General features: G+C 59.5%; 2 protein-coding genes across 3 annotated transcripts; one reads left to right on the top strand and one right to left on the bottom strand.

The window, feature by feature from the left end:
- Positions 1-7,434: 7,434 nt before the first annotated feature.
- ALG12 (ALG12, alpha-1,6-mannosyltransferase) lies at positions 7,435-16,361 on the bottom strand. 2 transcript variants are annotated; one of them, XM_027540463.1, is made up of 10 exons: positions 16,258-16,361; positions 12,304-12,639; positions 12,107-12,239; positions 10,685-10,858; positions 10,126-10,320; positions 9,621-9,724; positions 8,875-9,098; positions 8,311-8,480; positions 8,153-8,228; positions 7,435-8,062 (listed from the first exon to the last, which is right to left on the bottom strand). In XM_027540463.1, exons 2-10 carry the CDS (start codon positions 12,469-12,471, stop codon positions 7,831-7,833), a joined length of 1,476 nt encoding a protein of 491 aa, XP_027396264.1. In that variant the 5' UTR covers positions 12,472-12,639; positions 16,258-16,361; the 3' UTR covers positions 7,435-7,830. The 2 variants fall into 2 exon arrangements, with proteins under 2 accessions (XP_027396264.1, XP_027396265.1); XM_027540464.1 differs by lacking the exon at positions 10,685-10,858.
- A 257-nt stretch (positions 16,362-16,618) lies between these two features.
- Positions 16,619-23,605, top strand: CRELD2 (cysteine rich with EGF like domains 2). The gene is made up of 10 exons (XM_027540466.1): positions 16,619-16,898; positions 17,513-17,595; positions 18,096-18,206; positions 18,483-18,574; positions 19,045-19,221; positions 20,289-20,384; positions 21,213-21,296; positions 22,106-22,201; positions 22,484-22,630; positions 23,340-23,605. Exons 1-10 carry the CDS (start codon positions 16,779-16,781, stop codon positions 23,387-23,389), a joined length of 1,056 nt encoding a protein of 351 aa, XP_027396267.1. The 5' UTR covers positions 16,619-16,778; the 3' UTR covers positions 23,390-23,605.
- The last annotated feature ends 1,993 nt before the right edge of the window (positions 23,606-25,598 follow it).

Below are 25,598 nucleotides of genomic sequence, written 5' to 3'. Positions count from 1 at the left end.
ACTGCAAGAAAAACTGCAGGCCCACGTGCCTTAAAGAAACTCTCCTTGAAGATAACAGGAGAAAACCCCTAGGTGACCTTGGGTGTGGTGATGACTTTTTAGATACAACTTGGATGGATGAAATCACTAGTTAGACTGCTAAAAATAAAAACTTATGTTGACAGTGTCAAGAGAAAGAAAACAAGCCACAGACTGGGAGAAAACATTTGCAAAAGACATAGCTGAAAAAAAGACTTATCATTCAAAATATACAAAGAACTCTTAAAACTCAAGAAAACAAGGAACCTGACTGACAAGTGGACTTAAAGACCTCAACAGATTCCTCACCAAAGAAGATACATAGATACCAACCTGATGTGTAGAGCCGACTCACTGGAAAAGACCCTGATGCTGGGAAAGATTGAAGGCAGGAGGAGAAGGGGATGACAGAGGACAAGATGCTTGGATGGCATCAGCGACTCGATGGACCTGAGTTCGGGTAAGCGCCGGGAGCTGGTGATGGACAGGGAGGCCTGGTGTGCTGCAGACCATGGGGTCGAAAAGAGGCGGACACGACTGAGTGACTGAACTCTATGAAGACGTTCAGCTCCACTCACAGGACGGAACCTTCCAGTGGATCTTCCTGACCCAAGGATTGAACCCGGGTCTCCTGCATTTCAGGCAGATTCTTTACCGTCTGAGCCACCAGGAAGCCCCAGAAATAACAGAAAAGTAGAACTAAACGCTCTGCTTCAAGTAAACGGGGAGCACGCACACTGCACAGCACGGCCCTCTTCACTGGACAAAAACCCTGAAGATCTCAGAAGTCATGAAATCATAAATTAGAAGGTAAAGTCACGGGATTTAACTTCCCAACTTTTAAAATAAAAATTGCTTTTTTAAAAAATCTGTATTTAACATCAGGTGGGAGTCTTCACTTTGTGAAAAATGCTAACTGTAAGGAAACCTCTGTACATCCTAAAGCTTCTCTCATTGTAAAAACAGAAAAGGAGCTCTGAAGCTGCAGCTGCGCCAGCAAGCGTGAACATCAGGCACTGCTTGCAAAATACTTGTTTTTATTTGAAAAAGCAGCTTTTATGCGTGTGCAGGCTTGCCAGCAAACTAAAATGGACTGGAATGGGTGAATTTAACTCAGATGACCATTATATCTACTACTGTGGGCAAGGCTCCCTTAGAAGAAATGGAGTGGCCATCACAGTCAACAAGAGTCCGAAATGCAGTACTTGGGTGCAATCTCAAAAACGACAGAATGATCTCTGTTTCTAAGGCAGACCATTCAATATCATGGTAATCCAAGTCTATGCCCCAACCAGTAATGCTGAAGAAGCTGAACGGATCTATGAAGATCTGTAAGACCTTCTAGAACTAACACCCAAAAAAGATGTTCTTTTCATCATAGGGGACTGCAGTGCAATAGTAGGAAGTCAAGAGATACCTGGAATAACAGGCAAGTTTGGCCCTGGAGTACAGAATGAAGCAGGGCAAAGGCTCATGAGTTTCACCAAGAGAACACACTGGTCATAGCAAACACCTTCTTGCAACAACACAAGAGAAGACCCTACACATGGACATCACCAGTGGTCAATACTTAAATCAGCTTGATTATATTCTTTGCAGTGAAAGATGGAGAAGCTCTGTACAGTCAGCAAAAACAAGGCTGGGAGCTGACTGTGGCTCAGATCATCAACTCCTTATTGCCAAATCCAGACTTGAAGAAAGTAGGGAAAACCACTAGACCATTCAGGTATGACCCAAATCAAATCCCTTACAATTATACAGTGGAAATGACAGATTGAAGGGATTAGATCTGATAGAATGTCTGAAGAACTACGGAAGGAGGTTTGGCACACTGTACAGGAGGCAGTGATCAAGACCATCCCCAAGAAAAGAAATGCAAAAAGGCAAAATGGCTGTCTGAGGAGGCCTTACAAATAGCTGAGAAAAGAAGAGAAGCTAAAGGCAAAGGAGAAAAGGAAAGATATACCAGTTTGAATGAAAAGTTCCAAAGAATAGCAAGGAGAGATAAGAAAGAGAAATTCCTCAGAGATCAGTGCAAAGGAATAGAGGAAAACAATAGAGTGGGAAAGACTAGAGATCACTTCAGGAAAATTAGAGATACCAAGGGAACATTTCATGCAAAGATGGGCTCAATAAAAGACAGAAATGGCATGAACCTAACAGAAGCAGAAGATACGAAGAAGAGGTGGCAAGAATACACAGAAGAAATGTACAAAAAAGACCTTCACGACCCAGATAATCACGATGGTGTGATCACTCACCTAGAGCCAGACATCCTGGAATGTGAAGTCAAGTAGGTCTTAGGAACCATCACTATGAACAAAGCTAGTGGAGGTGATGGAATTTCAGTTGAGCTATTTCAAATCATAAAAGATGATGCTGTGAAAGTGCTGCACTCAATATGCCAGCAAATTTGGAAAAGTCAGCAGTGGCCACTGGACTGGAAAAGGTCAGTTTTCATTCCAATTCCAAAGAAAGGCAATGCCAAAGAATGCTCAAACTACCGCACAATTGCACTCATCTCACACGCTGCTGCTGCTAAGTCGCTTCAGTCGTATCCGACTCTGTGCAACCCCAAAGACGGCAGCCCAGCAGGCTCCTCCGTCCCTGGATTCTCAAGGCAAGAACACTGGAGTGGCTTGCCATTTCCTTCTCCAATGCATGAAAGTGAAAAATGAAAGTGAAGTCGCTCAGTCGTGTCCGACTCTTAGCGACCCCATGGACTGTAGCCCACCAGGCTCTTCCATCCATGGGATTTTCCAGGGAAGAGTACTGGAGTGGGGTGCCACTGCCTTCTCCAAATCTCACACGCTAGTAATGCTCAAAATTCTCCAAGACAGGCTTCAACAGTACATGAATTGTGAGCTTCCAGATGTTCAAGCTGGATTTAGAAAGGCAGAGGAACCAGAGATCAAATTGCCAAAATCTGTTGGATCACTGAAAAAGCAAGAGAGTTCCAGAAAAACATCTACTTCTGCTTTATTGACTATGCCAAAACCTTTGACTGTGTGGATCACAACAAACTGCAGGAAATTCTGAAAGAGATGGGAATACCAGAGCACCTGACCTGCCTCCTGAGAAATCTGTATGCAGGTCAGGAAGCAACAGTTAGAACTGGACATGGAACAACAGACTGGTTCCAAATAGGAAAAGGAGTTCATCAAGGCTGCATATTGTCACCCTGCTTATTTTACTTCTATGCAGAGTACATCATGAGAAATGCCAGGCTGGATGAAGCACAAACTGGAATCAAGGTTGCCAGGAGAAATATCAATAACCTCAGATATGCAGATGACATCACCCTTATGGCAGAAAGCAAAGAAGGAATAAAAAGCCTCTTGATGAAAGTGAAAGAGGAGACTGAAGAAGTTGGCTTAAAATTCAACATTCAGAAAACTAAGATTATGGCATCCAGTCCCATCACTTCATGCCAAATAGATGGGGAAACAATGGAAACAGTAACAGACTTTATTTTCTTGGGCTCCAAAATCACAGAAGATGGTGACTGTAGCCATGAAATTAAAAGACACTTGCTCCTTGGGAGAAAAGCTATGACCAACCTAGACAGCATATTAAAGAGCAGAGACATTATGTTGCCAACAAAGGTCTGTCTAGTCAAAGCTATGGTTTTTCCAGGAGTCATGTATGGATGTGAGAGTTGGACCATAAAGAAAGCTGAGCACCGAAGAACTGATGCTTTTGAACTGTGGTGTTGGAGAAGACTCTTGAGAGTCCCTTGGACTGCAAGGAGATCCAACCAGTCCATTCTGAAGGAGATCAGCCCTGGGTGTTCATTGAAAGGACTGATGTTGAAGCTGAAGCTCCAATACTTTGGCCACCTGCTGAGAAGAACCGACTCATTGGACAAGACCCTGATGCTGGGAAAGGTTGAAGGTGGGAGGAAAAGGGATGACAGATGGTTGCATGGCATCACCAACTTGATGGACAGAAGTTTGAGCAAACTCCAGGAGATGATGAAGGATGTGGAAGCCTGGCATGGTGCAGTCCATGGGTTCGCAAAGAGTCGGACATGACTGAGTGAGTGAACTGAGGCTTGCCATAAGAAAGGGGTGCTTATAGATACTAACATCATTCAAGAAAAGGCAAAGTCACCACATGGCAACTTGAACGGAAGGCGAAGGAGGTAAAGATGGAGAACTGAATGCCAGCAAAGTGTGGTTTGATGATTTCAGATGGAGGTTTGGCTTTAAAAACGTCAGGATAACAGGAGCGGCAACTTCTGCTGACACAAGCCTGCACACGAGGACCAGACACCGTTCAGAAAATCGCTGCGCAGAAGGGCCATCTGCCTGAGCAGTGTTCAGTGCAGGCAAAGCACTGTACTGTATTCTGGGGGAAATGCCCCAAAGGCCATTCACGATGAGAAGCAAGCAGCAGGGTTTAAGGCGGGAACAAACGGGCCGCTTCTCCTTTGTTCAGACGTGGTCAGGTTTATGACGAGACGGCCCGCGAGCCTGGAAGGGAGGAGGGGCCCAGCAGGTGCCCGCCTGTGGTTGGACATCAGGAGGCCGGCATGGCCAGGCCACGTCTCTGGCTTGGTTCCATCGATGCCTCGTCCCCGCGTTCAGGAAGCTCGTCAGTTCCCCGGGAGTTCAACACCGAAGCACAGACAAGGTCTGCTCACCCAGCCATGGAGGCTCTGTTCAGCCTCCAGGTCAGGGGTCACGAGGACCTGTGAGGCTCCACTGTGAGGAGTACTGCGGTACCTGTGAGGGTACTGCGGGAGGGTCGTCAGCGCTACCGAAGAGACACTGAGAGAACACCGTGAGAGGTGGGAGGCTCACACCATTGACAGTGCTGTTCTAAAAAAAATCCTGCTGGAGAAGACTGTCTCGATGCTGTGCGTGACTCCCAGGGTTTACGACACAGCCACTCAAGGGAATCACGAGACTGTGGGCCTGGCAACATGACCCGGGGGGTGAGTGGTTCTGAGATAGAGGTCTTCAGGAAATTCCAGGGCTGGGACTCCCCTGCTGGCCCAGCGGTTAGTGCTCCACGCTTCCACTGCAGGGGTGCAGCTCAGCTCCCTGGCCGGAGAACTAAGAGCCCACATGCCGCGAGGCATGGCCCCCAAATTTAAAAATTCCAGGGCTAACAGAGGCATTGACAGAAGAGGGACTGGTGGAGATGAAAACTCCTGAACCATGGCCAGACGGTCCGGAAGACGCGGCGCCAGGGAGCAAATTGACGTCAGAGCAGCGGGCAGAAGGGCTCTGATTCTCCAAGACAGCTTCCCACCTCTTCACGCGCAACACGGGCAGATGGGGAAGGGCTGGTGTGGTGTGGAAGCACGTTCGGAGAAGACAGAAGTCCGGCGGGCATCACGAGGCATTTCTATGAAGCCCCCTCCCCAACCCCCAGCCTGCTCAGCGTGAGGACAGGGAGGACTTAGGGAACGGACAGACCGCTCGTCGCGTCTCAATGTGAAAGCCTAACAGCTGCACACAGCGCACAGGGCTCGTGTGGAAGCGGACAGTCTGTCCTCACGGAGACATAAGGTGAAACTGATACCGCATCGGTCTTGTTTCTAACTTTGCTTTCCAAGAACTGTGTGCAACTCTCCCTAAGTGGATAAAGTGTCACGGTCTGTCATCGCAGGTTTTCTTTTTTAATGCAAGTGTCCCCAGTACTGTATCGTGACCATGACTGCAATAGTATACGCCAGAAAAGACAGGACGGCCCACCCATTAGCGTATAGGCTGGGCTACCTTGAAGTGCTGATGGTACTGAGTGACTAAGCGATCGTATTGCTGCTTCTTGACTATCAATCCTCAGATAATTGTACCTGTACGTAACTGACTTTTTCACATTTTTTTTTTTTACCCTTTTAAAAGTAATCATCTTGGCTGTGCTGGGTCTTCGTTGCACACAGGCCTTCTCTAGTCGCGGGGTGCAGGCTTCTGAGGCGGCTTCTCCCGTTGCAGGCAGGGCCCTGCCGCTCGGGCGTAGCTGCTCCAGGGCGTGTGGGTCTTCTCGCAGGGACCGCAGGGGCGTCCCCTGCGTTGGCAGGCCCCCCTTTTTTCTGTCTGGGGTTTGTAACGTGTGACATCCACAGCGCTCTGTGCAGTGCAGGTCCTGACAGATGACCCATCCTAGGGGCAGGGGACAAAACTTGCGATGCTGATGCAGTTCCATAGGGTTTTTCTTCGTGATCTTGTTTTCTTCTGGGGGCTGCACCTCAAGGCTTGTGGGATCTCAGTTCAACCAAGGAGTGAGCCCTGGCCCCCTGCAGTCAAAGTGTGGAGTCTTACCCTCCAGACTGCCAAGGAAATCCCCATGGTTTTCTTTTCTATAGCCTTACATAACTGGAAGAGTATATAACCTGCAAAAATGTCCTCAACCGTTCATGTTATCGGTAAGGCCTTCAGTCAACAGTAGCTGTTAGTAACTAAGCTTTGGGGGAGTCAAAGATGAAGCTGCGATTTCTGACTGGGGGCGGGGGTTGGCGACCCTGCCCCTGCATTGCTCGAAGGTCAAGTGTACACTGACACCCAGAGATGGGTGGGGCTGGTGGTATCAGCCTGGCGTGTGACTCCTTACACCTGTGCTTGTCCACATGTACACACGTGTCCACACACAGGTGTGCCTGATACCCCGCCTCGGCAGAAAGGCTTACAAACACGGGCACGCGGACAGCAGCGAGCACACTGTGCAGCTGCATCTTGGTCTCTAAAACCAGCCCAGCCACAAGGAGCCTGGGCCCTCAAAACGGCTGCCTCCAGGGTGGGACAGACACCCGAGCAGCCTGGGTGAACACCCGGTGCCAGGAAGCAGCCACGCAGCTGATTCTTGACAGGGCACGCGGCCGGGCCAGCACAGCTGACCGGACCCCAGGCCAGGCTGCAGCTGGACACCAAGGCAGCCCACTGGGCCGTTCACAGCCCAGCCAGGCCCAGCGGCATCCATGCACAGGGAGCACACGTGGGGGACACACGCAGGGAAGTGGGAGCTTCAGTTGTGGGTGTGGGGGCGCCACGGACCGGCTGCAGCAGGACCCCAGGGGGCGCTGCAGGGGAGGGGCCTCCGTGTCAGTGGGTGCGCAGGCTGTCAGCTTCAGCGCAAAGAGCAGTCCCTGAAGGTGGGGAAGTCCCCCGGCACTTCCTGGGGCACTGAGGCGCTCGGGGTGGAGGCCAGGCTGTCGGCGACTCACTCTGGAGTGCCCAGAGAGTCCATGTCTCTGCACAGGCGTGTAGCATGTGTGTGGATATGCAGAGTGCTCTTACACATGTGAAAAGCACATGCAGTTCTCCGCATCCTCACCAGGGCCTGGTGGGGCTGGACACACGCCAGGAGCTCGGTGGACACAGCTCAGGAAACAGGAAGAACCAGATTCACTTAAAGCCAGGGACGACTGTCTCCCAGCTGCCGGAGAATCAGTGATAAGGCAACGTACAATGTCATTCTTATTCTTTCTGAACATGTTTATCTCCTAAGATCTCTTCTGAAACAGAGACGGCGTGCCCGTGACCACAGAGGAGGCCCTGCCCTGCAGGGCCAGGCACAGTGGGGGTGCGCCCAGCACATGCTGGCCTTCAGGTTTCCACCGCCCAGGGGCCCTGCCAGGCGCCGAGAGGCCACCGCCTGCTGCCCTGGAGCAGCTCCTCAGGGCAAGGCCCATGGCCTGGACGGTGGGCAGGGTCAGTACCCACCAGTGCCCTCATTACCGCAGGCTGCAGGCAACACGGCCGCGGAGACCCAGGCGCGGCCGGGGATGGGCAGCCGCTGTCCTGTCGGTTCCCGGCTCGCCTGGCGGAAGCTGGCGGGCACCTGCGTCCCTGGGGCCCCACCCCCTCAGGGAGGCCCGCGGACCCGCTCCAGAAGCACAAGCTTGGTCTGCAGGTTCACGTCAAAGGGAGGCAGTCTGCTCAGGTTCACACTCAGCCCGGTGGTGCCCGGGACGCGGGCCAAGACGCGGTGCGTGTCTCGGTAGAGTGCCAGGGGCCCGGGAGCGGCCTCCATGAGCAGGTGCGTGTAGGCCAGCATGCGCTCCGAGCCCGGCTGCAGGTCTTCCGTCTTCTCGTATCTGTGGAGGAGAGCACGCCGTGCTCTGCAGGCCCACGCTGGCCTCTGGCACCCAGCGCCCCCGGGAGCCCGCGCGAAAGGGAGGACGTACCTCCAGGCACTGTTGATCTCCAGGAAGCGGGACACACCCGTCTGGGCAGCGGCCACGTCGATGTGCAGAACGACATCTGTGGAGAGCGGGCCAGCCCTGTCAGCGCCGGGGGCCCGCGCCTCTGGCAAGACCGCCCAGGCCCGGAGCCGTGCACCCACCTGTGCGGGCGGGCACCAGCTGGTGCAGCCTCTGCATCGCCACGCCACCAGGGTAGTTGAAGTGGGACACGTACAGGCCCGTGGCCGAGTACGCGGCGTTCACCACGAGGTGCCCCAGCACTAGGAGGGACCCCACTCTGTGCAGCCAGGACTTCCTATAACTGTTCAGCCTGGGAGGGAGCAGAGCCGGGGACCGCCATGAAGAGCACAGCCGCCCGCTGCCACGTCCCTACACGAGCCGTCACCACACAGCGGATGCGACAGACGCGGAAACCTCACCAGGCACCAAGGTCAAGCCCGAGTTAGCCCTTCAAGCGTCCCGAGTCACCCCTTGGGTCAGAGCCTGGCCTCAGGCACGTCCCAAGCTGCCTGGTGCCGGGCAGAGCACGGACAAGCGCCCACTGCCTCTACAGGCCGGCCACAGGCCCTGCAGACTCAGGCTGGACCCCGCACCGGACCCCGGCCGGGCGCCCAGTTGAGCCTGTCGGTCACCCTGGACACCCTGCCCTTTGCAACCCAGTTCATGGCCCCGGGCAAGCCCGCAAGGCGGCCGGCGGCACTCACACGCGGGCACAGCCCCTGGCAGCCACGACGTTGAGCAGCGGGAAGGTGTAGATGATGAAGCGCAGCTCCTTGTGTGGCAGCAGCGAGTACAGGGCCACGAAGCCCAGAGCGGGCAGCAGCAGCGCCAGGGCCCGCCTGTCCACCGCCCCCAGCGGCACGAAGAGCAGGCTGCAGCCCAGGCCGCGCGGCAGCGCTGAGTAGAAATACCAGAGCAGCGGCGAGGTCTGGGCGTGGGTTAAGGAGGCTGCGGGCACCCCCGTGGCAGCCCGCCCTCCCCTGCCAGCCTGATGGCACCCCGCCCGCAGCACCCAGGAACCCCACAGCTCGGGCCACGGCGTGACCCCTCACACGGGGACAGTGACCCCTCACACAGGGACGGTGACCCCACACACAGGCTGCCATAGCTGCAGATGGCGAGTGGGACTGCCCAGAACCATCCCTCCATCTTTCACTGTGAAAACAGCCTGTCCCGGGTGGGGGCACACTGGGCACCCACAGCGCCCGTTCCCTTCGGGGATGTCTTTTAAAGAACCCAGAGTAAAACGCTAAATCAGAAGAGTACAAGGACAGAGGAGAAGCTGGGCTAAGATGCTCAGTGGTGTCTCCTCAGGGCACAGACTCAGGACCAGGGAGACCTGCCCTGCAGAGGAGGAAGTGCTGGTGCCGGCGCCACAGCAGCCGCCACGCTCCCTGAGGCGCAGGTGCAGCAGACAGCAGTTCCTCGCTCTGCCCCAACGGAAGGATACGCCCCAGTTGGAACTCTTGTTCAGGACGGTGTTGTACCAGAGCACCTTTCCTTCTGGCCACACGAGGTAGCGCCAGAAATAGGAGTCCACGGCCACCGTCAGTCCTGAGAAAGGAAGAGCAGCTCAGGAGAGCGCAGGCCACCCCGGAAGCTGTCACAGGTGGAGGTCCCCCCAGACACGGCCCCATCAGCAGAGCAGCCAGGAGCCACAGCAGTGTCCCTCGGAGGAGCTAAGGTGTTGGGTCCTCCCCCAAAGCAGCCCCCACACGCAGGTGCCCCCACGTCTGCCCAGCCTGGCCGAGGCACAGGAAGAGGGGGCCCTGACGGGGATCCTGTGGAGGGGATCCAGTGGGGGATGCTTGGGCAGCAGAGCCAGAAGACCCGCACTGGGACTCTGTAACCCCATGGGAGGTGCAGGGGATTCTACTTAATGAGGAACAGAGATGAGAAAGCCCCCAACGAAGAGGGCACAGCCCCCTACCGGCCCAGCCCCCGGACCCACTCACCCAAGCAGAGGATCCCGGCCGGCACGGCGCAGCGCAGGGCCCGGGTCAGCGAGAGTTTCCGCCAGCAGAGCGGCAGCAGCAGCGCCAGGCCCAGGAGCAGGCTCAGCTCGGCCCTGAAGACCAGGATGACGAAGGCCGAGAGCCAGATGAAGCGCGCCCACCTCTGCTGCAGCCAGGCCGCCAGGGCCAGCAGCACTGTGGGAGGGCGGGCGTGGCGTCACTCTCTGCTCAAGGGGCACGGGAGCCCTGAGACTGCCCGCCCGGGCTGCATCCGCACCACCCCCACCTCCTGCGGAGCCTCGCCCACCCAGCCCCTCTGGGGTCCCTGCCCCCTCCCAGCCCCGCGGACCAGCTCCTCCTCCAGGTGCTGCTCTTGGGGAGGCCTCACCCCACCAGCTTCCCCGAGGCCAAGCCAGAGCCCTGCACAGGGACAGAGCTCGCTCACTTCCTGGCCTCCCTGTCCTGCGTTTCTGAGACACCTGGTGGGCAGCAGCTTTCAACAGACACTTGGATGGACCGCCCCCCACCAGCCTGGGGGACCCGGGCAGGGCAGGCGCACCCACGGGCAGGGCCAGCACATTGGGGAGCGTCCGTGTGCAGTAGAACATCAGGTGGAACTGCGAGGCCGTGACCCAGCAGAAGAGGCCGGCCACCGTGGCCCCGAACTGCCGCCTCACTTCCTTTTGTAGCGTCCAGAGTCCAAGAATCACGCCGAGTCCCACGACGGCCCTGACTGAGCAGAGAGGGTGCGTGTGCCCAGGGGATCCCGTACTAAAAGCGGGCCGGTGTACACAGCACGACGGCACTCAGCTGCGGAGAAGCCCTGCCGTGTGCAGCAGCGGGTGCACCGAGAGGTCATCATGCTAGAGGTCAAGTGCAGGAGAAGGGCGAATGCCACGTGGCGTCACTCGTGTGTGGAATCCCATGTGACACGAAAGCACTGCACGCACAACACTCACACACGAGGCCACACACTTCTGGCTACCAAAGCGGAAGCGGGGAGGGACAGCTCAGGAGTCTGCGATCAACAGACACATGGGCCATGCGTGACAGACGTCAACAAAGACGCAAAGACGCGCCGTGCAGCAGCACGGGGAGCGACGGCAACAAGGTGTGAGAGCCGTGACGGGAGAGGCGGGGAGAGGCGGCGCGCACGCGAGACTGAGCTCCGGTGCATCCGGCGTGAACGCAGCGCTGTGAATCGGCTCTACTTCAGTAAAAACTGACGTGCAAAACGAAACTAAATACGTTCCATTTAAAGCAGCGGTGTGTTGTTTTTACTGCAACTAGTTAGGTGAATTTGTGCATTTTCTGTCTCACTGGCTAGTAACCGAATCCTTTTGAGCATGGTGGGCCACCTTTGAGTCCTGTGACACTATTTATTTAACAGTAAACACTTCTGAAACTCAAACAAATGGGCTGGGCGTGGGAAGCAGGTGGCCTGGATGCTGGCACCCCGACCCTGGAGCTGTTCCGTGCCTGTTGGCGCCGGGCAGGGCTGTGACACTCATCGAGGCTGGGCTGGGCAGGGCAGACACATGCGGGCGAGGGCCGGCACCCCAGAGGCCCTGTCACCCGGCTGACACCTCCAGGGTTACACTTACCAGGGACCTGACGCTCAGACGTGGCCCCAGCCCCCCGGCCGAGGCTGCCTGGCCCCCCGTGCGAGTGGATGGCCGATCTCTGCTTCCTCATCCGCCCTTTCCCGAGGCACAGCCGCCTGGTCCCAGGAGCTCTCTGACCATGCACGCCAACCAGCATGAGCTGTGCTGTGGCTGCTCAGGGACAGGGGCCCAGCCCCCGCTGTCACACAGGCACCGCCTGGGGAGGTGGGCGCTGCCCCCACTGAACTGCCTACCAAGTGGCCAAGACGGCCGGGATTCCAGGAGGTGGCCACTCCCACTGAGGGCCCCTTAACCGGGTGACCGCAGCTGTGTGATGCCGCCGCTGCTCTCCACCCCGCCCCCGAAGGAGCCCTCACCTACGAGCTGAGAGTAGAACTTGGACGTCTCCAACAGCGAGAGTGTGTAGACGGCAGGGCTGGAGAGCGCGGCGATCAGCAGCGGCCCAAGGAACGTCCTGGGGACCACGCCGGGGAACTCGAGGTGGTCAAACTGCAGGGAGAGGGCGGGTCAGCCGGGCCCAGGCCGGGGCCCCTCGTCACTCAGGCGAGCTCACCTTCTCCACGTCCAACCGGTGGTAGAGCAGGTCGTGCGTGGCCTGCAGGTTGAAGCTCTCCTCCACCTTGGTGTAGGGGCAGGCAGCCAGGTGGGCTGCGGCCACCGCCACCAGCAGCCCCAGGAGCTGGCGCTGCCCGCCCAGGCCCGACGGCCTTCTCCCAGCCATTCTGTGCGCCCGCCTCAGGGACCTTCATCCACCGCCAGCACCACAGCTCTTGAGTGTTTTCAAAGGATGGAGACACACGTTCCCAAGCTCGAAAACTCCGCTGGAATCAACACCTGGGAGACACGTGGCGGGAACAGGGCCGCTCTGAAGCGCCGCAGCTTCTGTAACCTGGAAACACATCGACACAGGATACTGAAAAAAAATCACGCTTAAAAACTTTCACGGTTTAACCATCTTCCTCTTTCAGCTGTCTGTGCATACTCGTCCAGGAAGAAGGACCCGAGTTGCAGAGCCCAAGCTGAGTGTGTGGGCAGCTGGGGCCCGGGTCAGCCGGCCCTGGACACAGCAGGACTGAAAAGCTAGGATCTGGCGGGAGAGTCAGGAACACGTTGGGCTCGGCCCCCAGGGCAGTAGCCAGAGCAGACAGGCTGGGGCTGTGAAGCAGGAGGGTGGGGGGGCACACCTAGAGCACAGCAGAGCGGCAGCCATGAGAGTGGATTGGGGCAGCGAAGACCTGCGCCCCCAGGACTGTGTGACGGGGCGTGGATTCTGCATCCTGAACTTCGCCCGGGAGCCTCTCCGAGCCCCGGGAAGCACCACGCTGGTCGTGAGCACAAACCGGTGGACGGCAGAAAACAAGCATGTTCCTGGGTGGGGGGCGGGGGGGGAGGCGCAGACAGATGCCTGCACTGCAGGCGCCCACACACCAGGACTCTGGGGGTACCCCGCGGAACGAAGATTCTGAGAAAACCACGGAGCATCCGGGAGGCTCCTACTCACGGAAGACCTACATCTTTCCACTCGGTGAGGGAGGGAAGACAGCAAATTCTTCCTGTTTGTGGCTTGTCTTAAAACACGTTTGCTTTTCTTTGATTAAAACCAGAAGAGCAAGAAGCGAAAGAAGAAAACCACAGTGCCATTTGTTAAAACTGCTTTTTAGTTAGAGGGAGATGTATGAAGTCTCTGCTCTCCTAAGTCAGCAAGTGGGGAATCCACAACTGAATAAAATCTGGAGGAGGAAGAGGAATCCTGTTCCATACGGCGGTGGTGGCGAGGTGGGGGAAATAAGGGAGTCAAGAGGGCTTTAATAATTCAGAATTACCAAATAACGCAGTTCCGAGAGATGTAACAGAACTTGGTTCCCTTACCAAACTGTAAGGGCGGGATTTTCCTGTTTTCCCACCACTGTAACCTCAGCAAGGAGGGGCCTGTCCATCACGACCCGCGGCTGCATCACCACCTGGTGCTCAGCAGGTGCTCAACAGACGACTTGAAAAACAAATTCATAACCGCTACTAAGTGTGGACGTCATCAGCTTACATTTTCGTTCAGTTCAGTTCAGTCACTCAGTCGTGTCCGACTCTTTGCCACCTCATGAACTGCAGCACGCCAGGCCTCCCCATCCATCACCAACTTCCAGAGCTTACTCAAACTCACATTCATCAAGTCTGTGAGACCATCCAACCATCTCATCCTCTGTCGTCCCCTTCTCCTCCCACCATCAATCTTTCCCAGCATCAGGGTCTTTTCTAGTGAGTCAGTTCGTCACATCAGGTGCCCAAAGTATTGGAGTTTCAGCTTCAGCAACAGTTCTTCCAATGAATATTCAGGACTGATTGATCTCCTTTAAGATGGACTGGTTGGATCTCCTTGCAGTCCAAGGGACTCTCAAGAGTCTTCTCCAGCTCCACAGTTCAAAGCATCAATTGTTTGGCACTCAGCTTTCTTTATAATCCAACTCTCACATCCATACATGACTACTGGAAAAACCATAGCTTTGACTAGACGGACCTTTGTTGGCAACGTAATGTCTCTGCTTTTTAATATGCTATCTAGGTTGGTCACAGCTTTTCTTCCAAGGAGCAAGTGTCTTTTAATTTTATGGTTGCAATCACCATGTGCACTGATTTTGGAGTCCAAGAAAATAAAGTCTGTCACTGTTTCCATTGTTTCCCCATCTATTTGGCATGAAGTGATGGGACCGGATGCCATGATCTTATTTTTTTCAATGTTGAGTTCTAAACCAGTTTTTTCACTCTCCTCTTTCACTTTCATCAAGAGGCTCTTTAGTTACTGTTTGCTTTCTGCCATAAGGGTGGTGTCATCTGCATATCTGAGGTTACTGATGTTCCTCCCAGCAGTCTTGATTCCAGCCTGTGCTTCATCCAGCCTGGCATTTCTCATGATGTACTCTGCATATAAGTTAAATAAGCACGGTGACAGTATACAGCCTTGACGTATTCCTTTCCCAATTTGGAACCAGTCTGTTGTTCCATGTCCCGTTCTAACTGTTGCTTCTTGACCTGCATACAGATTTCTCAGGAGGCAGGTCAGGTGGTCTGGTATTCCCATCTCTTTCAGAATTTTCCACAGTTTGTGGTGATCCACACAGTCAAGGTTTTGGCATAGTCAGTAAAGCAGAAGTGGATATTTTTCTGGAACTCTTGCTTTTTCTATGATCCAACACCCAGTTGTGGATGTCACTGGTGATGGAAGTAAAGTCCAATGCTGTAAAGAACAGTATTGCATAGGAACCTGGAATGTTAGGTCCATGAATCAAGGTAAATTGAAAGTGGTCAAACAGGAGATGGCAAGAGTGAACGTCATTTTAGGAATCAGTGAACTGATTCCTGCGAATGGAAATGGGTGGATTTAACTCAGATGACCATTATATCTACTAGTGTGGGCAAGAATCTCTTAAAAGAGATGGAGTAGCCCTCATAGTCAACAAAAGAGTTCTAAATGCAGTACTTGGGTGCAACCTCAAAAAACGACAGAATGATCTCTGTTCGTTTCCAAGGCAGACGTTTCCATTAAAGACACATTAATGCTTTAATTTCCAATGACGCCGAGCAGACCACAGAACATTCATATGCTGCTCTCTGTTCCTCTGAGGTTAAAAAACTGTCAAGAACTAGGAAGCATGTATGAAGCCGAGTGCTGGGATTAGCTGCACGTGTGCCACTTGGCAGGAGTGGGGCTCACAGCTGTTCCAGGCTCATCCCTGCAGACCCCACTCCACGGCCCTGCCCGCAGCGCACTCCTGACATCTCAGGGGGCTTCCCCGGTGGCTCAGATGGTAGAGAATCCTCCTGCTATGCAGGAGACCTGGGTTCGATCCCTGCGTTGGGAAGATCCCTAGAGAAGGAAATGGCAACCCACTCCAGTTTTCTTACCTGGAGAATCCCATGGACAGAGGAGCCTGGTGGGCTACAGTTCATGGGGTCACAGGAGCTGTGGGGTGAAAGCTACATTACCAGCCCTGCTCCAGGCCCTAGGGGCTTCTCCCCCAGACGAGGGTGCTCTCTGCTGATGGACGAGAGCAAAGCAGCTTATTCTGGAAGGCACTAGCAGCACCCTGCATGCCCACCCGGGACCAGGAGGAGACACACAGGGCATGAGCAAGTACACAAACCACAGTGAGCCCCACTGGGCCGAGACCGTGAACAGATGCACCTGCGCTGGCAGAGATCAGGCCAGAGAAAACTGTCTTGTGCTTCTTCCTTCTGGCAGTTCTGTCCTAAAGAGACCAGGTAATGTCCACGTTCCTTCTCCTGACTTAAACCACGGGTTTCGGCGCCAACGGCCTCGGGCACGGGGGACGGGGAATGCAGACTCCTGGGTCCCCAGACACACTCCTCAGGCCCCAGGTGACGCGGCTGGCCCCAGGTGAGGAGCGTGGCGGTCGTCCCGCGTGCACGCGCACGGTGAGGCCCAAGGAGCCCCGCGACGGCGCCAGCCCGAGGTCCCCTCAGCCCGCCCCGAGCCCCAGCCGCGCGCGCTGACCTCGCCAGCCCACTACGCGGTCCCTCGAAGCGCTCGCGCCTGGGCTGCCCGCGGCCGGAAGTCGGGCGGCGGAAACCAAGAGCTTCGGCGACGCCCTTCCCCGAACCTAACATGGCCGCTGAGGCTCTGCCGCCGTCGCGGACGCCCTCGCTGCCCGGAGTAAAGATGGCCGCGCCGGGCGACGCGCGGGAGAGGCGGGCGCAAGGGGCGGGCCCTGGCCTCCACGCCCCCCACGCCCGGCCTCCCGGCGGGACGCTGACCCGGGGCCTTCCTATTGGTAGCCGCTCGTGGCGAGCCCGGATTGGGCCGCACGGGGGGCGGGGCGGGCCTAGAAGGCCAGTCGCCGCGCGAGGGCTGGCGTGGGGCGGGGCTCCAGCCGGCTCCGCCGAGTATCCCCGGGAACGGCCGGCGCTTCGGAGCCGGTAGGCGGCCGGAGGCGGTAGTGCTCGGCCGGTTCCCGCTGGACTTCGGCCCGTGTCCGCGCGGCCGCGATCCCGTGGCGCCGTCCGCTTCGGCCCGCCATGCGCCCGCCGGCCCCGGCCGTGCTGGGGCTGCTGCTGCTGCTGCTGCCGACCGGCGAGGCCACCAAGAAGCCGACGCCCTGCAAGCGCTGCCGGGAGCTGGTGGACAAGTTCAACCAGGTGGGCCGGTCACTCCGCGGGGACGGGGGCGGGGGACGGGGTCTCCCCGCCATGGCCCAGAATTACCCCACCGTGGGCCTGCGATCACCCTGCCGTGGACTGGGTCGCCCCCTATGGCCTGTGGTCACTTACTGTGGCCTATGGTCACCCCGCTGTGGCCTGGGTCACCCCATCATGGACTGTATCACCCCACCTGGACTGGGTCACCCCACCTGGACTGGGTCACCCCACCGTGGCCTGGATCAACCCACATGGACTGGGTCACCCCCATGGACTGGATCACCCCATCATGGACGGGGTCCCCACCGTGGACTGGGTCACCCTCATGGACTGGGTCACCCCACCATGGACTGGGTCGCCCCCCATGGACTGATTCACCCCACCATGGACTGTGGTCACCCCCCATGGACCGAGTCACCCCCCAGGGACTGGGTCACCTCACCATAGACTGGGTCACCCCACCATGGACTGGGTCGCTCCCCATGGACTGGGTCAGCCCCCATGGACTGGCTCACCCCACCATGGACTGTGGTCACCCCACCACAGCCTGGCTCACCCCTCCATGGACAAGTGTGAGGCAGCAGGGCTGACCCTGTGCGGCCCTCTCCACACAGGGAATGGTGGACACGGCAAAGAAGAACTTTGGTGGTGGGAACACGGCTTGGGAGGAGAAGACGCTGTCCAAGTATGAATTCAGGTGGGCACCCTACTCTGACTGGCCCAGCACCCTCCTTTGGGGCCTGACGTGTCCCTGGGAGTGTCTGCAGACACAGAGGGTCCCTTGGGCACAGTCACCTGTCCTTGCCTGGGACTGGCGTGTGGGCCTCTGGCCCCTGGCTGTCACCTCGCCCTCCAAGGGGCAGACACAGGGGTCTTTTCAAAACACAGGTGGGGCGGGCCCCGCCCCCACCCAGAGCTCTAGCCCATTGCCGGGCTTCCCGGGGTGGACCCCACACTTGATGTTCTCCCTGAGGATGAACAGGCCTCCCCGACCACCGCACCCTCTGCGTTTAGCTCTCTGCCTGGCAGTGATGCCTCCCGGCCCCAGCTGGGTGTTTGTCGCGGGTCCGTTCTCACTGAACACCAGCGTGGCTGCGCCCCGGCAGCAGGGGGCCTCCAGGCATCCCTGGACCATGGATGCTGACCCCTGAGGTGCCTCGCGCCCCCTCTCACGGTGCTGCTGGCCCTGTGTTTCAGCGAAGTCCGCCTGCTGGAGATCGTGGAGGGCCTGTGTGAGGCCAGCGACTTCGAGTGCAACCAGCTGCTGGAGGAGCAGGAGGAGCTCCTGGAGGCCTGGTGGCTGCGGCTGTGAGTGCTTGGGGCCCGGTGCCCCCGCGCCTGGGGTTCAAAACGTGCCAGAGACAGCAGGGATTCCACACACCTGATTTCTTCCTCACCCGCATTCCCATCCTGTTCCACCAAAGTGCAGCGATCCTGACGAGGGAGTTAGCTGGGAGAGTCCGGTGGCCACAGGCCCTCGTTTCCCGGGTCCCACGATGCTCAGAAGTGCCTTACATTCAACTGTGGTTTTGTTTTGAGGAAATCCGCCACGTGAGATTCAGTGGATACTGTTTACATCCTTAGGAAGAAGAAGCACCCCGACTTATTTGAATGGTTTTGTGTGCAGACACTGAAAGCTTGTTGTTCTCCGGGGACTTACGGGCCAGACTGCCTGGGTATGTCTTTCCTTGGGGACTCTCGAGTGTCCGCGTCGTCCTGTCGTGGCTCCAAGGGCGGGGGCTCCCACGGGCCTGGGTGTACTCCCAGCTCATCCCTGGGTTTGTCGTAACGCACGGCCTGGCGCTGCCCACTGAGCGTGAGGAGGCCCACGGCCTCCTGTGCGGGAGGCTGGGGTGTCCAGCCTTCAGGGACCCATGCAGGCATCACTGACACATTCAGGTCGATCACCTGGGCGGAGGGCATGATCTTGGCGCTCAGACCCTGCCCCAGCCCTCCTGCCATCCTGCTGGTGTGTGCCACCTCCTCCTTGGCCCCATGTCCCTGGTGAGGCCGGCGCCCGTGCATCCTGGAGAAGGGACACCGCGGGCCTGGGTTGCAGCGGGACTTGGAGCTGAGCTGATGGATGGTGGGGTTCCCCGGGGCCCCCTCTGCTCCCAGATGCCCTCTGAGCAGCTCATGTCCCCAGCGTGCCAGGGCGGGTCTGAGCGGCCCTGCAGCGGGAACGGCCACTGCGTCGGAGACGGCACCCGAGAGGGCGACGGGTCGTGCCAGTGCCACCTGGGCTACCAGGGGCCGCTGTGCACCGACTGCATGGACGGCTACTTCCGCTCGCCGACGAGTGAGACGCACAGCATCTGCTCAGGTACTGGCAGTGCCCGCAGGCTGGGAGTGGGTACTGCGACAGCAGAGTGGGGGGGCTGGGGACAGTCCCATTTCCTGTCCCTGAACAAGCCATGGAGGGAAGCGTGAAGTGATGACCCCCGACAGCCTCCTGGATGGGCAGCATGGCATTGTCAATCCACGACAGCCACACTGGGCCCGGGCACTGTGGCCTCCTGGAGGCTTGTGCAGCTCTGCTGCCCCAGCGGGAAGCTTGGCACCAGCGGAGGCGGGCTGGTTGTCCCTGCGGTGCTCGGGGCCGGGTCCATCGGCGCACCTCCGGGGGGCCAGTGCTGTGGCCAAGAATGGGACAGCAGAGGCCCTGCAGTGTGGCCCCCGGGTCTCCGTGAGGAAAGTACGCCACCTCGGTTACCCTGATGTGGGAAGGGCGGCCCCCACCAGGGTCTCTGAAGGCGCCCTGGCCGTCATCCTGGGCTCCTCCTTGAGTCCCAGATGTGCCTGTGGGGTCACAGATGAGCCTTCTCAGCTGGCTGGACACACCAACCCTTGCAGCTGGGGAGGCCCACGCCCCGCTCGTGAGGCTGCATCAGCCCAGGCTGGTGTCTTGCGACATGTAAATCCAGGGAGCAGGCCATGGGAGACGTGTGTTTCCTCCTTGGCTGTCACTGCCCAGGGGAGGACTGGGGCGGGCGCCGGCAGTCAGGTCTGGGGGCCACGCTGCTCCCTCGGGCCTGCCCGGAGTGAGGTCAGCCACCCCGGTTCCCACCCGAGACCCACCCCGGGCCCTGCAGGACCACGCGTGTTGGCGGGCAGCATGCACACCAAGGCGGGTCTGGGCTCCAGGCTTACGAGCAGCTCCTCTGAGTCCTCGTTTGCGAGAATTTTATCACCACTGGGCGTGAAAATCCCCATGTGTTGTCTTTTCTCATTAAGTCCAGTGTTGTGAGTTACACGAGTATATTTTTCTGTTATTGAGTCAGTCTTTGTGGGATTTTTGCTTGTTTTCACCCTAACAAATGTCAGTTTCTAAGCCCCAGACAACTTTTGCATTGAGTTTGCTCCTGAGACGCGCCTGCCTCTGCCTTGCAGCCTGTGATGAGGCGTGTAAGACGTGCGTGGGCCCCACCAACAGGGACTGCGGCCAGTGCGAAGTGGGCTGGGTGCGCCAGGACGACGCCTGCGTGGGTGAGGCTGGCGGGCGGCCCTCCCCTCCGTGCCCCCACCCCGAACCCCCCGCCCTCCGCAGGCTCTGCCGGCCCAGCCACCCCTAGGACACGCCACACTCTGCCTGCTGCGGATGTGCGGGGGGAGACTGATGTCCCTGGTCGTGCTTTAAGGGGTCACAGGTGGAGGCTGGCTTCGCAGGCGGCCACTTGGAACCCACTGCAGCCTCGACCCCGGGCTGGGAGGGTGGCCGCGGCCTTGCTGTCTGTGGCCTTGGGGGTCCTGTTGGCTCAGGAGGGGAGCCTGACCCAGGCCCAGTCACGTCCCCTTGGGCACTGCAGGGCTGGCAAGGCGACGCTGCCGGGAGGTGGCGGCCTCTGAGTGCAGTGACGGTGCAGTCCCGTGCTCGGGAGGCCCCTGACCAGGGCCTGGCCTCCCACCACCTGCCGCCCACCCTCAGGCCTTGCTTGGACTGCAGCCCCGTCCGCAGCGTCTCAGGGCCTGGGGGGGTGTGCTGCGCTGCCCGGCTGCTCCTGGGGGGTCCTGTGATGCCCAGGGCTGCTCCTTGGGGGCGTGGGGGGGGTCCCTGCGCTGCCCGGCTGCTCCTGGGGGGTCCTGCCCCGGGCTTGGTTTCAGCCTCACGGCTGGCAGGCCTCCTGCCTCAGGTCCCAGACTGAGTGGGGTGTGGTGCCCTCCCCGGCCCTGAAGAGGGACTCATGCTCAGCTGCTGCGCTGTGCCCGCTGCGCACAGAGGCCCCATAGGTCGGCCGTCCACGCGTCCCCAGGCGAGGGGCTCTTGGCCGCCGGGGTCGGGTCAGGGCCACCCCTCAGCGGTGCTGTTGTTTCCAGACGTGGATGAGTGTGCGGCGGAGCCGCCACCCTGTGAGGACACGCAGTACTGCGAGAACATCAACGGCTCCTTCGTGTGCGAGGGTGAGCGCCGCCCGCTGCCCTGGCCTCCCCCCGCCCCGGTCTGTCCTGCCCCTGTCCGTGCCCCCGCCCGCCCTGGCCTCCCGTCCTGCCAGCTCCCCAGGCGCTTGTAGTTTGTCTGCGTGGCCCCTGCCCGCGCTGCCCGCTTAAAAAGCTTAAGGTGGCAGCACGAGCGCCGGCCGCTTCCGACCGTCAGAACTTCAGGGGAAAGGGGGGGCAGCGCCTGCTGGCAGGACAGCCCTGGGGTCGGCGCGGCACTGACCGGACGCGGTGCCTTGTCCCCTGTTCGATTCTCCCTCAACGACACCGTGCCCGCGTGTGTCCATCGCATTTCTCTGCGTCGTGTCCTTAGGAGCGTGCTGATGTCTGGTCTTCAGCAGCCCACGTGGTTGAATATTTCAGCCGTGCGTGTTCTCCAGTTAGACTTGGAGAGCCCTTTAGGTGGAGCTTTTCACGCCGCTCCTCACTTTCCCTGCATCAGCCTCCAAGTTGGGCCGCCCGCCCCAGAGGCGGTGCCCCTTCCTCGCCCAGCAGCGGTCCATGTGGCTCACAGCCCCCGCGGCGTCCTGTCTCATGCTCCACGGACACGCAGCTCCGTGTGTGACGTGCTGGGGCATGTTGTGCCCCAGCAGCGTCAGGAGCGCAGGCCGTCTGCCGGGGCAGCACGGGGGTCCACCCCTCACAGGATGGGGACACCGGCTCTCCCGGCCACAGGCCCTCCTCCGCCCCGCGCGTGGCAGGCCCTCCTCCGCCCTGTGCGCGGCTCCTGCAGGACAAGGCTTTCACGGCCTCACCCTCTCCCCTCGTTGCAGAATGTGACCCTACCTGCATGGGCTGCACGGGGAAGGGCCCCGCCCAGTGTAGAGAGTGCATTGCCGGCTACAGCAAGGAGAGCGGCCAGTGTGAAGGTCAGCGGCTGCACCTGCTCCACCGGGGCCTTCCCGGGGGCCACGTGCCAGTGTGGGTGGGGCCCCGGGGAGGCACGCAGCTCCTGCCCTCACACCTCTGCCTGTCCCCTCCCCAAACGACCGCCTGGTGCTCCTGCTGAGCCCCTCCCTCCTTTGTCCACTGCACGTCCCGTCTCCGCCTCTGTGCACGCGTGAACCCCCCCCGCCCCCGCGAACCCCTCGACCCCTGCTGGGCCTCTCTGCCCAGTGAGGTCACCTGTGCAGTGGAGTGTTCTCATTTAGACATCGACGAGTGCTCGCTGGCGGAGAAGCCCTGCCTGAGGGACAACGAGAACTGCTACAACACGCCTGGGAGCTTCGTCTGCGTCTGCCCCGACGGCTTCGAGGAGGCCGAGGACACCTGTGTGCAGACCAGGCCGGCGGGGGCTGGTGAGTGACACCTCGGCCACCTCTGCTCCTGCCCCCCGGTCCCGAGTCAGGAAGTCCGCGCATGTGGCCCTGGGCTGGCGGGGGGCAGCGGGGGGAGCACCACAGCCCTGGCGGCTTCAACCCCAGAGCCCTGCAGGTGGGACGTCTGAGCTCCAGTGTTGGGGACTGCCTCCCCTGAAGCCAGTCGGGAGCATCCTTCCCGCCTTTCCCAGCTCTGGGGGGGTCACTCCTGGCGTTCCTGGGTGGGCAGCCGCGTCCCTCCAGCCTCTGCCTCTGTGATCTCACGGCCTTCTCCCTGGAGTCTGTGTCCACAGTTTCCTCTGCTGGTGGGGGCTCAGGGCCCGCCCCAGTGACCTCAGTCGCCGGCAGGGACCCTATTTCCAAGCAAGGTCACGTCCACGGGTGTCCCATGGGGGTGCAGTTCTTCCAAGACGGTCCCAGATGCATCCTGAGGGATGTGGGACAGCCATGGGACGGTGGCTGGGCCTCCAGGAGGAGCTGAGGCCCCGGCAGGACCATGGGGGGCCCGGGGGCAGCAGAGAGCAAGGCCAGGAGGGGCTGCGGCTGCTCCGCTCGGCCCCGTGTGCCAGGGCTCACGATGTGCTGGGCAGGGCCCCCATGGCTGCAGGCAGGCCGTCCACTAGCCGCCACGGCTCCAGCGGGGCCCCTTGTGCCAGGATTTTACCCAGTGACCTCTGTTTTCTGACAGAAGCCACAGAGGCAAGTCCGACGCAGCCCCCCTCCCGGGAAGATTTATGACAAGCACGGCGTTGGCCACACCGCCCCTAACTTATTCAGACTGTTGTCCCGACGGTCCGGTGCCGGCCGCTGGCTCCAGGGGACTCCTTCCTGGAACAGCCGGTGCTCACTGGACCTTTCAAAACCTGTGTTTCTTGGTTGTTCTTAAACAGATTTGTATATTTTGATACTGTTCTTTATAATAAAATTGGCCACTGAAGGTAATTAGGCAGAGAACAGGTGTGGGTTTGTCTTGTTAAAAACATGTGGACGCTCTCGGATAGAGTTTGCCCAGTCCTGGAGCCCCAGGCCTGCAGGCCCCCCAGTGGTTCCTGTTGCTCACCCCAAAGGCTTGCGAGCACCAGTGGAACGTTGATCAGGGGGTTCAGGGCCCCCCGAGGGCCCTAGAGTGAGTGTAGTTAGGGACCCTGTGGGAAGAAGTCAGAGGGGAACTCCCAGGGCCGGGTCCTCATGTAGGAAGGAGGCACCCTGCACCCCCAGGCCTGGCTGGTGCTCCGCAGCCCACGCAGCGATGAGACCACAGCTGCCCGCGGGGTCTCCCTCCCCCAGGCCCAGCCTGTGCTCCGCAGTCTGCACAGCGGTAAGACCACGACCGCCCACGGGGTCTCCCTCCCCCAGGCCCCCGGCGCCCCCGCCCCCGGCCTCACTCCCACCTGTCACCCTCTCCCTCAGTCCTGGCCCCAAGGATGGTCCCCGTGGCCCTGGCTGCCCACGGGCGCTTAGCCCCAGCTGGGCACTCGCCTGGGTGCTGGAGTAGCCTGCATCAGGACTCTACCCCAGGGCGCCCTGCTAGAGAGGGACACAGCACCAAGGCCACCCGTAGGGCCCTGCAGCTGGCTCTACCGGCTCCCCCAGCTCCTGTCAGGCGGAGCCTCCAGTCCCAGGCCCAGGGCAGGTTCCCCGAGTCCTTGGGGTGAGCAGGAGTCCAGTGGGCTGGGCGAGGCCAGCACCAGACGCACGGTGGGGGCAAAACCGGGGGCCACATGGTCCTCTTGGAGATGGATACGTGACGCAGGCCGAGGGACTGAGTACAAAAGTGGGGTGACGGCCATGCAGGTGGGCAGCACACGGCGGGGCAGAGATGGGGGGACATAGCCTGCATTGTGAGGTTCCAGGAGGGCCCCATGGGGGGACGGACCAAACCTGAGAGCTGGGCGTGGGGCCTGGGCACTGAGAGAGCTGCTGGCGGGTTGGTGGGGGTAGGCCCTGGCCTGGAGCGCTGCGGTGGGGGGGGGGGGGGGTGGGCAGGGGAGGAGAGGGAGGGCAAGGCCCCAGCCTAGGGCGCTGTGGGGAGGAGGCAATCCAAAGGCTTCCCGAGGGAAGAGAAGCCTCCTTGCCAGCTGTGGGCCGGCAGGTCTACAGGGTGGACAGTCCCTGCACAGCACAGGGCCCAGGCCTGGGTGCCAAAGCCTCCCCCTGGAGGTGCATGAGCCGAGCAGGGAGCCGCCCCGTGTCCAGCTGGAGCCTGATGGTTCCTGTCCTCACTGTGAGGGATGGCGCGCACAGCCCTAGCGGCCCGACCACCCCCCCACAGCGGGGTCAGCTGGGCGACTGCCTTGACCCCTCCCGCAGGGGGCACCAGCTGGTATCCTGAGGGGACTGGTCACCCAGCAGTAGGAGGTGGACCCTGGCTGGGGGCCCCCACAGCTTTGGACTCAAAAGCTGCACCCCAGCCTGAGCCCCACAGCTGGCTCGCCTGTGACCACTGTGCTGGCCCGTGGGGCCTGGGGTCCTCTCCCCATCCCCTCCCTGCCTTCCTGCGGTGCCACACACACCCCCCCCAGACCACCTCCCGGATGCTAATGGGCCCGGGTAGCCTGGGGAGGGACGAGGCCAACTGGGCGCCTCCCTGCTGGCAGCAGCTGTGGCCACAGCCCAGGGGACCCATCAGTCCTCACCTGTCTGCTCTGGGACACCCAGTCAGGCCCCCAGCCCTTCACTGCGCCTGCCCCACTAGGGCAGAGCACGCCAGGCAGACCTGGCTCCTCCATTGTGCCTGGCGTGGTCCCAGCCCAGGGCCTCCGCATTGCTGTCTCTCGTGCTGGGAACATGGGGGTCTGCTCCCCCATCTGCTTGGGTCTCTGCTCAGGTTGGGGTCCGGGGGCCCTGTGGCTCCTTGCCCTGTCAGCCCCTCACTGGAGCTGGGTCACCCCAGGGCCCGGGCCCCCTGAGGGCAGTCTCAGCCCCTTCCCGAAGCCCCACACGCCCC

Source organism: Bos indicus x Bos taurus, chromosome 5 (assembly GCF_003369695.1).
Source record: "Bos indicus x Bos taurus breed Angus x Brahman F1 hybrid chromosome 5, Bos_hybrid_MaternalHap_v2.0, whole genome shotgun sequence".
NCBI lineage: Eukaryota > Metazoa > Chordata > Mammalia > Artiodactyla > Bovidae > Bos > Bos indicus x Bos taurus.
Note: the sequence above shows the minus strand (reverse complement) of the source record. Positions and strands in the feature narration are given on the sequence as shown.

Bases quoted from the DNA above. Each gene is read 5' to 3' on its own strand.
- ALG12 (XM_027540463.1), bottom strand. From the start codon at position 12,471: ATGGCTGGGAGAAGGCCGTCGGGCCTGGGCGGGCAGCGCCAGCTCCTG. The intron at 9,725-10,125 runs GTGAGTGGGTCC...TTCCTTTCTCAG, and splicing joins GGCCGGGATCCTCTGCTTGG to GACTGACGGTGGCCGTGGAC. The intron at 8,229-8,310 runs GTGGGTGCACGG...CGCTCTCCACAG, and splicing joins GCTGGTGCCCGCCCGCACAG to ATGTCGTTCTGCACATCGAC.
- CRELD2 (XM_027540466.1), top strand. From the start codon at position 16,779: ATGCGCCCGCCGGCCCCGGCCGTGCTGGGGCTGCTGCTGCTGCTGCTG. The intron at 19,222-20,288 runs GTACTGGCAGTG...TCTGCCTTGCAG, and splicing joins GACGCACAGCATCTGCTCAG to CCTGTGATGAGGCGTGTAAG. The intron at 22,631-23,339 runs GTGAGTGACACC...GTTTTCTGACAG, and splicing joins GACCAGGCCGGCGGGGGCTG to AAGCCACAGAGGCAAGTCCG.